This window comes from Monocercomonoides exilis, assembly GCF_001643675.1.
Source record: "Monocercomonoides exilis strain PA203 chromosome Unknown scaffold37-1059404, whole genome shotgun sequence".
NCBI lineage: Eukaryota > Preaxostyla > Oxymonadida > Polymastigidae > Monocercomonoides > Monocercomonoides exilis.
Genome location: NW_027150582.1, coordinates 914486 through 926033, shown reverse-complemented (window position 1 = coordinate 926033; position 11548 = coordinate 914486). Strand labels below are relative to the sequence as shown.

The following is an 11548-nucleotide window of genomic DNA, read 5'->3' as shown; positions in this document are numbered from 1 at the left end:
ACATGTATATATGTAATTCCACACCCTTGCATTCACTATTTATCATTATTCTGTTTTGCGTTTTTGCAGAAGAATATTTATTGATGAGTTTGTTTTCATTTTGATTTGAAAGATTATTGCGTTGAAATGATTTTTGTTTCACATCAATATTCATTCATTTTCAAATTCTTTCAGTGAAAACTTTCAGTTTGTTCTATTCATAATTTCGATTTAAATGTTGAGTGAAGAACTTGGTTATAATGTTTGTATCTCTCTTTTTTGGAACACCATTCCCTATCTTTTTGGTATTTGACTTTAATGATAAAGAAACAACACCATTTTTGAAATTGAAGCTTGGTTTTTTTTTTTCCAAGGCGAATTGACAATAGGGTTGATTATTTTTCAGAAAATGAAATTATTTTCTAAATGAATAATTAGAAGTGTATCAATTTCTTTCAAAAATGTTTATTATTTTTTTACGATTTCTTGCTTATTTGAACATTGAACAAATAATAACATGAATTTAAAATTTTCAATTCAACAAAAAATTCATATTTCATTGTTCTTTTCACAATTTCATTTATCAAAAGAAAACTGTGACAAACTATTTTTTGTCAATCACATATTATTCAGCAAATTATTTCCATTTTGCAGAGTCAATAATAATTTCAGTCTTTTCAAAAAGTGAAAAATTAAAAATTGTGAGCTTTAAACAATTTTTGATCAGACAAAAAACTTTCCAATGAAATTTACATCTTGAACTTTTTTCTCAAACTAATGATTTCACATGTTACAATTTTTATGAATAGGGTGGTGTTATCTCAGTTCTTTTTTTCATCGTGACTTTAATAGTTAATAATTTATTATTTCCACCTGCTTTTCATATTCTTTTTTACAGTTTTCAGCATGAAAGAAAATTTCTGTTTTCGGAAATTCAGAAAAAATTTCTGCACAAAATCTCTCAATATAAGGAGATAAGGAGAGGGTGGAGGCTTGCTTCTTCATCTCTGACTGGTGCAACCACCCGAGGAGATTAGGAAATAGCAAGAGGGCTTTTCAAGTTGGAATTTGATCGAAATGTTTTTTTCGATTTTTTTTTTTTTTAATAATTATTTTTTTTTAAGTTACAAATATTTTTCTTAAATAACCATTTTAATTACTCTTGAATTTATTCATTATAAGTTATTGTTTGTGAATTGCAATGAATATTTGTATATTTGCATTTTTGACTAATTGCTTTGCCATATTTTGAATGGAATCATAATTTGATATTCATTTTTCTTGAACGAGAAGTGAAGTGTTTCTTTTTCAAGAACTTTTTTTAGAAAAGAAAACAAACATTCAATTTCTTCTCTTCTTGTTGAGAGATGCCACTTAATGGGTCATGTCACTTGAAGTGATAAAAAGGCATGACGACATGTACTGATCTCAAAATATTTTGCGCCATAAAAAACCATATTGGCGCGAGAAGAGAAAAAAAAAAAAAAAAAAATATCAAAAAGGGGTCGGGTAACAAAAAAGGGGGGTGGGCAAAGAGAAGAAATTGAATGTTTGTTTTCTTTTCTAATTAAAATGCATAACATTTTAATTGTCAAGAAAACTTCCATTCAATTTCTTCTCTTCTTGTTGAGAGAAAAACTTAGTTGGAAGCTGTTGCTTTGCCGTCTGGACTTCGACCGAAGGAGCGGAAATCATATGTCTTGGACTCTCTTTTGGCTTGTGCCCTTGTGCGAATAATGAAAATGTCCTTTTCTTCTTCTTGTCTGTGCTGTTCACAATTCAATGCGTCTTGAGTTCTATCGTCCTCTCCTTGAATATGCGACTTCTTTCCTCTTGTCCTTGTCATCCTGACGGTCTTCGTTTTTTCTTCTTCCACCAACTCCTCCATAGATGCCTCAACTTCTTCACACTTGGATTCCTTTTCTGAAAGGGTTCCATCAGTGGATTGTTCTCTTTTTTCTTCCTCTTCATCACTAACTATCGGACTTTCTTCCTTCTCACAGTCACCAATCTTCTGTTCCTTCATTGTTCCAGCTATTACTCGTGCCATTGACGATGCCAAATTGGTTTTGAAATAGTGCTTAACCAGAGTATCTGTCTTCGGTGAAAGCCTTGCAAACTTGGCAATCTGTGAAGGCGGGATTCCTGCCATTGTTAATGTTGACAAGGTTGCTGCCTTTAAAGAGTACGGCTTGAATCTCTGAGGAACTCCTGCAAGCTTCATTGCCTCCTTAGCTAACTTGCGGATACCCGAAGCAGTCAGCGGCTCGAATGTTGTAGTATTGAGCAGAAGTTTGTTGCTGTTCTGTTTTTGTTTTACCAGGAAATACAAATCCTTAATTGCAGAAGCTGGACAAATAAGTGGGAGATCGTGTAGAAAAGGAACTGCAATCTCTGACCGTGTGTGTGATGTTTTCAACACTGTGTCCAAATATACACCTTCCTCTTCAAACCGAGAGTTCTCCATGTTGACACGCTCCAATTCTGTAAATCTGCAGGCAGAGAAGAGCATTGTCAAGGTGATAACCTTCATTGTTAATGTCTTGAAAGATAACTTGTTGTTTGGGCCTAACTCGGTGAAGTATTTTAACAAAACATTCGGATTCCAAATCTCTGGAGCCATCTTCTTTCTTGATGTGTCGTTTCTTCGAAATGCTCTGAATAGGATCCTGATGATTGCAATATCTCCCAATGCTGTATTGAAAGCTAGAACCGAATAAAATGACACTGCTGCTCTTACCATCTGTATAACAGAAACCTTGAATCCTCTATTCTTCATTGTCAAAAATACATCTGCGCATTTGACGGTCCAGTCCGGCAAGTTGTCTGGTATATGCCCATGGGCACACTTCTTCCACTGGTCTGAAAAGTGTGCGAAACAGAATAGATACCCATCCCATGTCGTTTGTGCGATTCCAGCCTTGCACTCCTCTGCGAGCTCCAAGCGGACATTTCTTTCATGAAGCGCGTGCATCCACCAGGCTTCACCTCTCTTCTTGATGGATTCAGCAAGATCACTTTCATCTTCCCTGGAGGAAGGCAGGCTCCCGTCCTCTTCATCCATGGACCCTCCAGAAGAATCTTGGAGCTGTAATTCAACTCCAAGCTGTAATAATTGCTTGTTCGAAGAAGGATGTCCCAATTCTGACCCTTCCAGCTCGGCAGGAGTATAATCGCTCGAGCTTTCTCCATCTGAGCCTTTCGTATTACCATCGGAATCAGAGGTATCGGTGGATGAGCTAGAACACACTCGTTGCTCCAAGGAACTGTCAATCCGTCTTCGGCAATTGGACTGCCCACTCCACACCATCTTTCCACTTTGTGATTGTGTTCCGATGCAAAAGCATCGAGAGTCGGTCTCACTTTCAACTGTGCAAGAAACTCTTCGAGTGCTTCGTCCTTTATTTCGTAGTCGCCTGCCCTTTCCAATCGTGACAGCGCATCTGCTCTGTGGTTCTTTCTTCCTGGAAGATGTTGTGCTTTTATTGTCAGATTCCTCTCCTCCGTCCATTTCCATATCTTGCGTAACACTGGTCGAAGATTCTTCCCAGCGCTCCAACGATTTATGTTGAAAACCACTGAGCTGTTGTCCGATCGAAGCAACAGATGGGATATTTTGTTTTCTTGAATTGTCCGAGAAAAATGGCGAAGCGCTTGCAAAACAGCTAGTTGTTCTCTGAAGTTGGATGATTGGCGGCGGGCATAGTTGGGGAACTTGGCGTGCCAATCCATAATATTGTTGTTCACTCTGAATGTTGCACCCCATGCTGTTTCCGCAGCATCTGTCGTTAACACAGCCTGGGGAATAAACACTGGTTGTAATGTTCTCCGTCGATTCCGGCTCAACATCCATTGCCACTCCTGCATTTCCCTCAACACTGAAGCATTCATCCTCATTGTCATGTTCCATCCGTATGTCTTCACGTTCCTCTGCAGAAGACGATGATGAGCTGCAAGGTGAAGTGACGCATCCTGGTATACGAATCTTACAGCGCTGAGCTTTCCAATTGCTGAGGCAAAATCCTTTATTCGAACTGTTTTGGCTCTTATTGCCTTCACTCTCCATTGACTCAGCATCGCTTTGAGAGATCCCAACCTCTCCTCGCTCAATTGAACAGTGAATGTTTCTGTGTCCCATGCAAATCCCAGAAAAGCGAACTTTCTCCCCGGGGTTAATGAACATTTTTCCTTGTTGATAATCAAGCCCAGATTTTCCAAAAATCGAATCACCTCGCTTGTGATCTCTTTCAACATGTTGAAATCTTGATGCAGGAGAATCAGATCGTCCAAGTATGATATCACTCTCACTTTCCATTTTCTTTTGATTTCCGTTGTGACTTTTTTCATGACTTTTGTGAAATACCTTGGCGCATCTGTGTAGCCGAACGGCATGCCGTTGAAAGCATAATCGATGCCTTCGAATCTGAACGTCAGATAAGGTCTGAGTTCGTTTGAAACAGGAATTAGATAATAGGCTTGAGACAAATCCATTGTCACAGCGAAGTCGTTCCTGATTATCAATTTTTCGACAGTTCTTTCGTTCTCGCATTTGAAATGCGATTTCGTCATTGCAGCGTTCAGCATTCGGCAATCCAAAATCTGCCTCCAGGCTCCGGACTTCTTTCGAATGAGGAAAATACTGTTCCGAAATTTCACCTCTTTGGGAGGAATTCTGCTCACAATCCCTGTTTCCAGCTGCTCCTGCAATTCCTTTCGAAAAGCCATCCTTTGGTTCATGCTCATTTGTGCTGCTCCGTCCCTGGTTTTTATCTTTTCCAAACCATCTCTTGCTCTGCGATTGCGCCAATGCGCCTGGACTCCATTTTTTATTAGTTTTCCTCCGTCGATCTTTCTCCATTCTTGAATATAGTTTGCTGTCCGACCTCCTATCTTTCCAGCCTCCAAAGTCCTTCTCGTCTGAGCTTCTTCTAATTCTTCTGCAGTCCCGCGGTTCGTCCCGAGGAGCTTCTCTTCCAATAATCTCTCCTTGCTCCAGTGCTTCGAAACATGGACGACCGGGGTCTTCCCTGAAAAAACTGTTTTCCTCTGGTAGTTGGTGGCCTCGGGTTGTATTTTTGAAAGGAACTGCTCTTTGCAGAAGCAAAAATATATGCAGGTCCCTGTTGCTTCTTCTGCTCTTTTGATAGTTCTTCCAATATCTGTGCCTGACGCTGGGTCAACAGGCCTCCTGATGGTTCTGAGTCCATCTTTTCTGCTGCGCGAAAACCGAATCTTCCTTCAATTCTGCACTTCCTTGCTTCATGAAGTGCTTGGGAAACCATTAGAATTGCGTCCTTTATCATCCGTTCGTGGCTCTCTGCTTCATCGCTCTTGACTTGAAGCGCCATTAGCAACGCCTTAAATGTAGGATACAAGAATTTCTCTACTCGTTCACCTGCTCTGTCTAAGGCATCCCGATACCAAAAGGACGTTCTGCTTGATGCTGGAGGAGATGCATGTAAAACCGGGCTGAAATCCTGTTCGTTGTAGCACGTTGCAATGTCCTCCAACATCGTCTTCGGCATTCGTAAATCAAAAAGGGAAGTTGTTGGTTCGACACCAAATATTGATTTGAACAAATCATCAATACTTCGAGAATCTGTGGCTTCGGATAAGATGGGAGAAGGCTGTAGCTCTACTTCAGCATGTGAAAAGATATTTGAAGAAGCTGTTGGCATTTGTGAACTACTGCATTGGGAACTCGTTGGCCCACTGATCTGCATAGCAGAACCAATTGAAGGTGCGAGTCCGGCTTGCAATGGAGCTTGTGGGGTGCTAAACATTTTTGATCACGAAAAGTGACATGACCCATAAAGTGGCATCTCTCAACAAGAAGAGAAGAAATTGAATGGAAGTTTTCTTGACAATTAAAATGTTATGCATTTTAATTGATGAGTTTGTTTTCATTTTGATTTGAAAGATTATTGCGTTGAAATGATTTTTGTTTCACATCAATATTCATTCATTTTCAAATTCTTTCAGTGAAAACTTTCAGTTTGTTCTATTCATAATTTCGATTTAAATGTTGAGTGAAGAACTTGGTTATAATGTTTGTATCTCTCTTTTTTGGAACACCATTCCCTATCTTTTTGGTATTTGACTTTAATGATAAAGAAACAACACCATTTTTGAAATTGAAGCTTGGTTTTTTTTTTTCCAAGGCGAATTGACAATAGGGTTGATTATTTTTCAGAAAATGAAATTATTTTCTAAATGAATAATTAGAAGTGTATCAATTTCTTTCAAAAATGTTTATTATTTTTTTACGATTTCTTGCTTATTTGAACATTGAACAAATAATAACATGAATTTAAAATTTTCAATTCAACAAAAAATTCATATTTCATTGTTCTTTTCACAATTTCATTTATCAAAAGAAAACTGTGACAAACTATTTTTTGTCAATCACATATTATTCAGCAAATTATTTCCATTTTGCAGAGTCAATAATAATTTCAGTCTTTTCAAAAAGTGAAAAATTAAAAATTGTGAGCTTTAAACAATTTTTGATCAGACAAAAAACTTTCCAATGAAATTTACATCTTGAACTTTTTTCTCAAACTAATGATTTCACATGTTACAATTTTTATGAATAGGGTGGTGTTATCTCAGTTCTTTTTTTCATCGTGACTTTAATAGTTAATAATTTATTATTTCCACCTGCTTTTCATATTCTTTTTTACAGTTTTCAGCATGAAAGAAAATTTCTGTTTTCGGAAATTCAGAAAAAATTTCTGCACAAAATCTCTCAATATAAGGAGATAAGGAGAGGGTGGAGGCTTGCTTCTTCATCTCTGACTGGTGCAACCACCCGAGGAGATTAGGAAATAGCAAGAGGGCTTTTCAAGTTGGAATTTGATCGAAATGTTTTTTTCGATTTTTTTTTTTTTTTTCATTTCAAAAAATAATTCTTTTATAAAAATAAAAAAGTGTCATTACCAGAATTTTTTTGAAATGACTTACATTAAAAACAAAAAGGAACAAGGATTACGAAATATTAGAAATCAAATGATGTCATTTGGTTATTGGAAAATAGAAAATCGTTTGGAACGAATTGCAACAATAGTTTCAGATGGAAAGGCAAGGATAGTGGATGCAGCCAATCTGCATGAATTCAGCCATTTTGTCATTAACAGAGCAATTGCAGCTTTGGAAAACAAAAGAAAAGTCTGCAAAATAGTTCACCCAGAGCTATTAACAGATGAAGAAAAAAAACAGTGGAGGATGTTATTCGCTGTGAAAGTTCAAGTGGAGTGAGCATTTCTGTTTCTCAAATGAAACAATTGGTTTTCTTTTTCATTTATAAACAGATCAAAATTTTTATGTTATCTTATTTTCGATGGAATCTGTCATTTCTGACAGACAAAAAACTATTTAAAGAAGAAAAAGAAAAAATTGAAAATTCGAAGTCAACGCTCTTCTCATTCATTAAAAGGAATCCACACCTTAAATAGTCTTTTCCACCTAACGTTGATATTTATTGATTGCCTGTTTCAAATAAACATTCTCTCCAGCCTTTCTATGAACTTCTTTAACATCTTCAGAATATTGACAAATATTCTTCTTCTAAGATATTTCATAACGAGGAATCTTCCCTTCGCCTCTCAGATACAACCAAAAAGCTTGTTGTGCATCCTTCAGACTCACCAGCTAAATTCAACAAAACACCAATGAATACACCAAACACAACGTTGTGTTTTGCATTGACAACAGACAGATTTTCACAAAAAAGCATTGTTTTTTGGAATTAAAAAGTAGATTCCAGCCAAACTGCGTGTGACGCTCAGCTCTTTTATGAATATTTAGGAAGACAATGATGGCTGGATGACCGACGCAATATTTGTTTGATATGCAGAAGATGTTCTCCTTCCAGTAATCGTGGAAAGACGAACTCTTTTGAACAAAGATGAAGAAAATTGCCTTCTTCTGCTGGACTCTCATCCATCGAGAGCTCAGCCCGACATTTGGCAAAAATTCACTGACGCCTTCATCAACGTGGTTACTTTCATCCATCACAGCACACACCTCACTCAACTTCTGGACCGTAAAGTATTTACGGTCTTCAAAAAAATGTTTTTTACACGAAATATTTCGTTCCTTCATTTTCATCTGTCTCTCTTCGAAGAAAAGCATTTGCAGATGATCTTCCCCAGGCTCTGCAAACAGTAGTATTACCTGAAACAATTGTTTCTTCGTTTGTCAAAAGCGGAGTGTTGTCAAATCAATGGCAAGCTGTTCTTTCAACGTTGTCTGATGAGCCTTCTGTAACACTGAAGAAAAAAAACCACAGATTTGATTTTCATGGAAAAATAATTACAGACCAAGATTTTTTAGATGAATTAAGAAATCAAAAGAAAATGAAAGATGAGAAGATAAGGAATGATGACGATGATAAAACTATGGAAAAAAAAATTGTTTGATGATGAAAAACCAAAGAAAAGGAAAATTCCACGAAAACAAGTTTTTTTAGATGATAATTCTGGAGATGAAAGAAAACAAGAAAATTCCAGAAAAATTATCAAGAGAGAGTTGATTGACCCATTATTTCTTGTGTTTATTTTTAAGAAACAAACATGCTTTCATGACATCAAGATTTTTTTATTTTTCCATTCCCATATAAAAGATATCCGGATAAAAAAACCACTCAATTCACATTCTTGATGAAATTGGAAATTAACTTTCTTTCGTTTCCTTTTCATTTTTCTTTCTTTTTTTTCATTTGTTGCATTTGTAAGTTTTGAAAAAAAAGACATTTTCAAAAAACAACTCAACAATTACTTAAGAATGAAATGTTGAAAATAGAAAAAAAAAGAAAAGAAAAAAAAGGTTTTTGAGTTTAAAACACAAAAAATTTCATTTTCTCAAACATTCACAAAATATTCTGCCAAGTTTTTTGATATTTTACGATTATATATTTCGTTGAGAAAATCTATTATATCATGAAAACTTGTAATGACATCTTCATATCCTTCCTCCTCCATCTTTTCAAACACTTTCCTTTTCAATTTTTTTCTTTTCGCTTTTTCAAATGGAAAGCCCTCTTTTTCATTCAATCTTCTTGAAGCATTCACAAAAAATTCCAAGCCTTTACACGCCATTTTGTCATTATATGTTGACTGAAGAATCTCCTCCAGAAAAACATCAACAGCTCCACTCCTCAACAAGCCATAAATTGTCATTTCTCTGTAAGTTGTTGCTGCTTCATATACACAAATGCACTCGTCGCTAATTTCTCTGAAGTTACCCTTTGCCACTCGATACACTCTTTCAAACGATGCTCAAAAGTATAATAAATTCAACATTCCACAGCTGACAGTGTTCCAAGAAAAACGCTATCGTCCGAAGCCATTGCTCGAGGATTTTCGCTTCTCTGCTTTCTTTACTCTTTTCTCTTCCTCTTTTCTCTTCCAATCCTCACGTCATGTCATTAACTCTTCTTATTCTCTAATTGCCTCTCTTTCAAAGTGCAATTCGTTCACAATAACATGTTCAAGACTATGATCGAAGAATAATCGGCCTATCAAAAACTTCCAATCAGACTGATAGGCAAGCTGAGTCAGATTCCGATGCTCCTGATGATGCAGGATGATTTCTTTGATTTCATTCGTAAACATTTCTTTTGGCTGTTTCAAATAAGAAATTAAAATAAATATCAACAATTGCAATAATGAAATGGAAATAGTCATACAATATATCCGATATTGCCAGTGCTAGCAAAGATATCTCCGCTTCTTTTTGTGTTTCCTCATCTTCTTCTTTCTTTTAGGCTGCTTTCAAAAGGCAAGGAACGCAGATGTGATATAGATCCACAGACATCCGGTTATCAAGCAAAAGATAACATTCAACGAGGTCGATAAAAAGCTTTTCGTCATTTCCTTCTTTTTTCTGTTCTTCATCAACAATCATCTCCTCAAATCTTCCGCTTAATGAAGAAAAGAAAAAGTCCTCAACGTATATGCTTTTCAAAATGTTGCAATATCCCATGTGTTTCAACAGCAAGATTGCATTTTCCATCGTCAGTTTCTCTTCTTCAATCATTTGATAGATTTTGTTGAACAGTTCTGTTGTGTAAACATGTTCAATTTCCTCTTTATTCATTTCATCAATCAATCTGTTCATTTCTTCGATTTTCTTTTTTTGTTCCGAAACGCTGCAGCTTTTCAATTCATCAAACAATTTTAAAGAAAAAAATTTATTCCAACGAAAAAAATCATTGAGCTTTAAAGAAAAAACCGTGAAATATGAACAAACTTGAAAACTTTTCCATTGGGACTGTCTCTCGATTTCTGTCTTCGGTTTAACTATTAATGAATTCTCCCGTTCTGTTTATTTAAAGTGCAATCCATTCTTAATGAATATCCCTTAAAATTAAGCAAAATCAAATAAATATTAAACATCGACGATGATCCACAAATTGAGAAGGTTCCCGTATCTATCCCAATTGTTTCACCTTTTAAATAAAGATTTAAAAACGATTTCTATGAAAGCAACCTGATGTAGCTGAGAGAGGCAAGAAATGCCAATTTTTTATTTCCTGTTGATCAAACCAACAAATATTCATCAAAAACAAATGGAGAATTGTTATTCGATTCATGAAGCTCCACGAGATTAATTTCTTCCCCTTTTGGAATCAAATTTATTCACGATATGAAATTGAAAAACGATGGAAGAGGGAAACTGCAATCTTGTAAAAGGATTAAGAAGAAGAGTTTCATGACTTTTTTGAGTTCCTGATTGTTTAGTCGAAAACCAAAGAACAGCTAATGTTTGCATTCTTGAAGGGCTTCATTAGTCGTTTTCTTTGATAGAACGCAGTGAGACAGGTTTGCTCCGAAATAATGAGTATTGATCACGATTTATGGGTGGTTTAAGTGAGAACTTCGCCCTCCCAAATGACGTGGAAAAAGAGCGAGACAAAAGTCTTAAACAATAACATTAAAAATTGAAAAATGAAATAATTCATTGTCCGCTTCACTTCACCACCCTCTTCGCCTTTTCGCCTTAATCACGAAGACCAGAGGGTAGGGGACATTGCCCCTCGGAGCTCTCTCCTGCAGACCGTGCAGGGATCCAATAAGGCGAAAGCTCAAAATGGAGCAGAAAGAAAAATCACTCTCGCTTCCGCGAGGCATGGAAAAGAAAACTGCATGTGACGTGCTCTGCCTCCTTCTCTTCTGCTGCATCAACAGAGCAACCCCAAAACATCACACACTGCATATTTTAAATTTAATTCTTCTCTGTGAAAACAATTAAAATCTTGTTTAGGAATAGGAGCATGATTAAAACTTTCTATTTGTTCCCATGTTTCTCTAAACAGGTTCTATGTGCACATTAATATTTTCGGGCGGTTGATCTTTTTCTCGATCCTTCTATATCTCACCCTGTTTCGTCATATTCCTCCAAATGTGTTTCTCTCTGACGCACCCAGCCGCTCTGAGTCTCTCCATCCGCGTTAGTATTATTTCGGAGCAAATCCTGTCTCACTGCGTTCTATCAATTCGCAATAGAGCGAATATCCGAACGCAAGGAGCAGGTTTGCTCCTCAATAATGAGTTTTGAAATCCCTTTT

The 11548-nt window shown here is 36.4% G+C and overlaps 1 protein-coding gene across 1 annotated transcript; it reads right to left on the bottom strand.

Annotated features, from left to right (window-relative positions):
* Nucleotides 1-1618: 1618 nt before the first annotated feature.
* MONOS_16698 (uncharacterized protein) lies at nucleotides 1619-3496 on the bottom strand (the record flags this gene model as incomplete). The annotated part of the gene is made up of 1 exon (XM_067869582.1): nucleotides 1619-3496. The coding sequence occupies one exon, from the start codon at nucleotides 3494-3496 to the stop codon at nucleotides 1619-1621; it is 1878 nt and encodes a 625-aa protein (XP_067723521.1).
* Between the last annotated feature and the right edge of the window lie 8052 nt (nucleotides 3497-11548).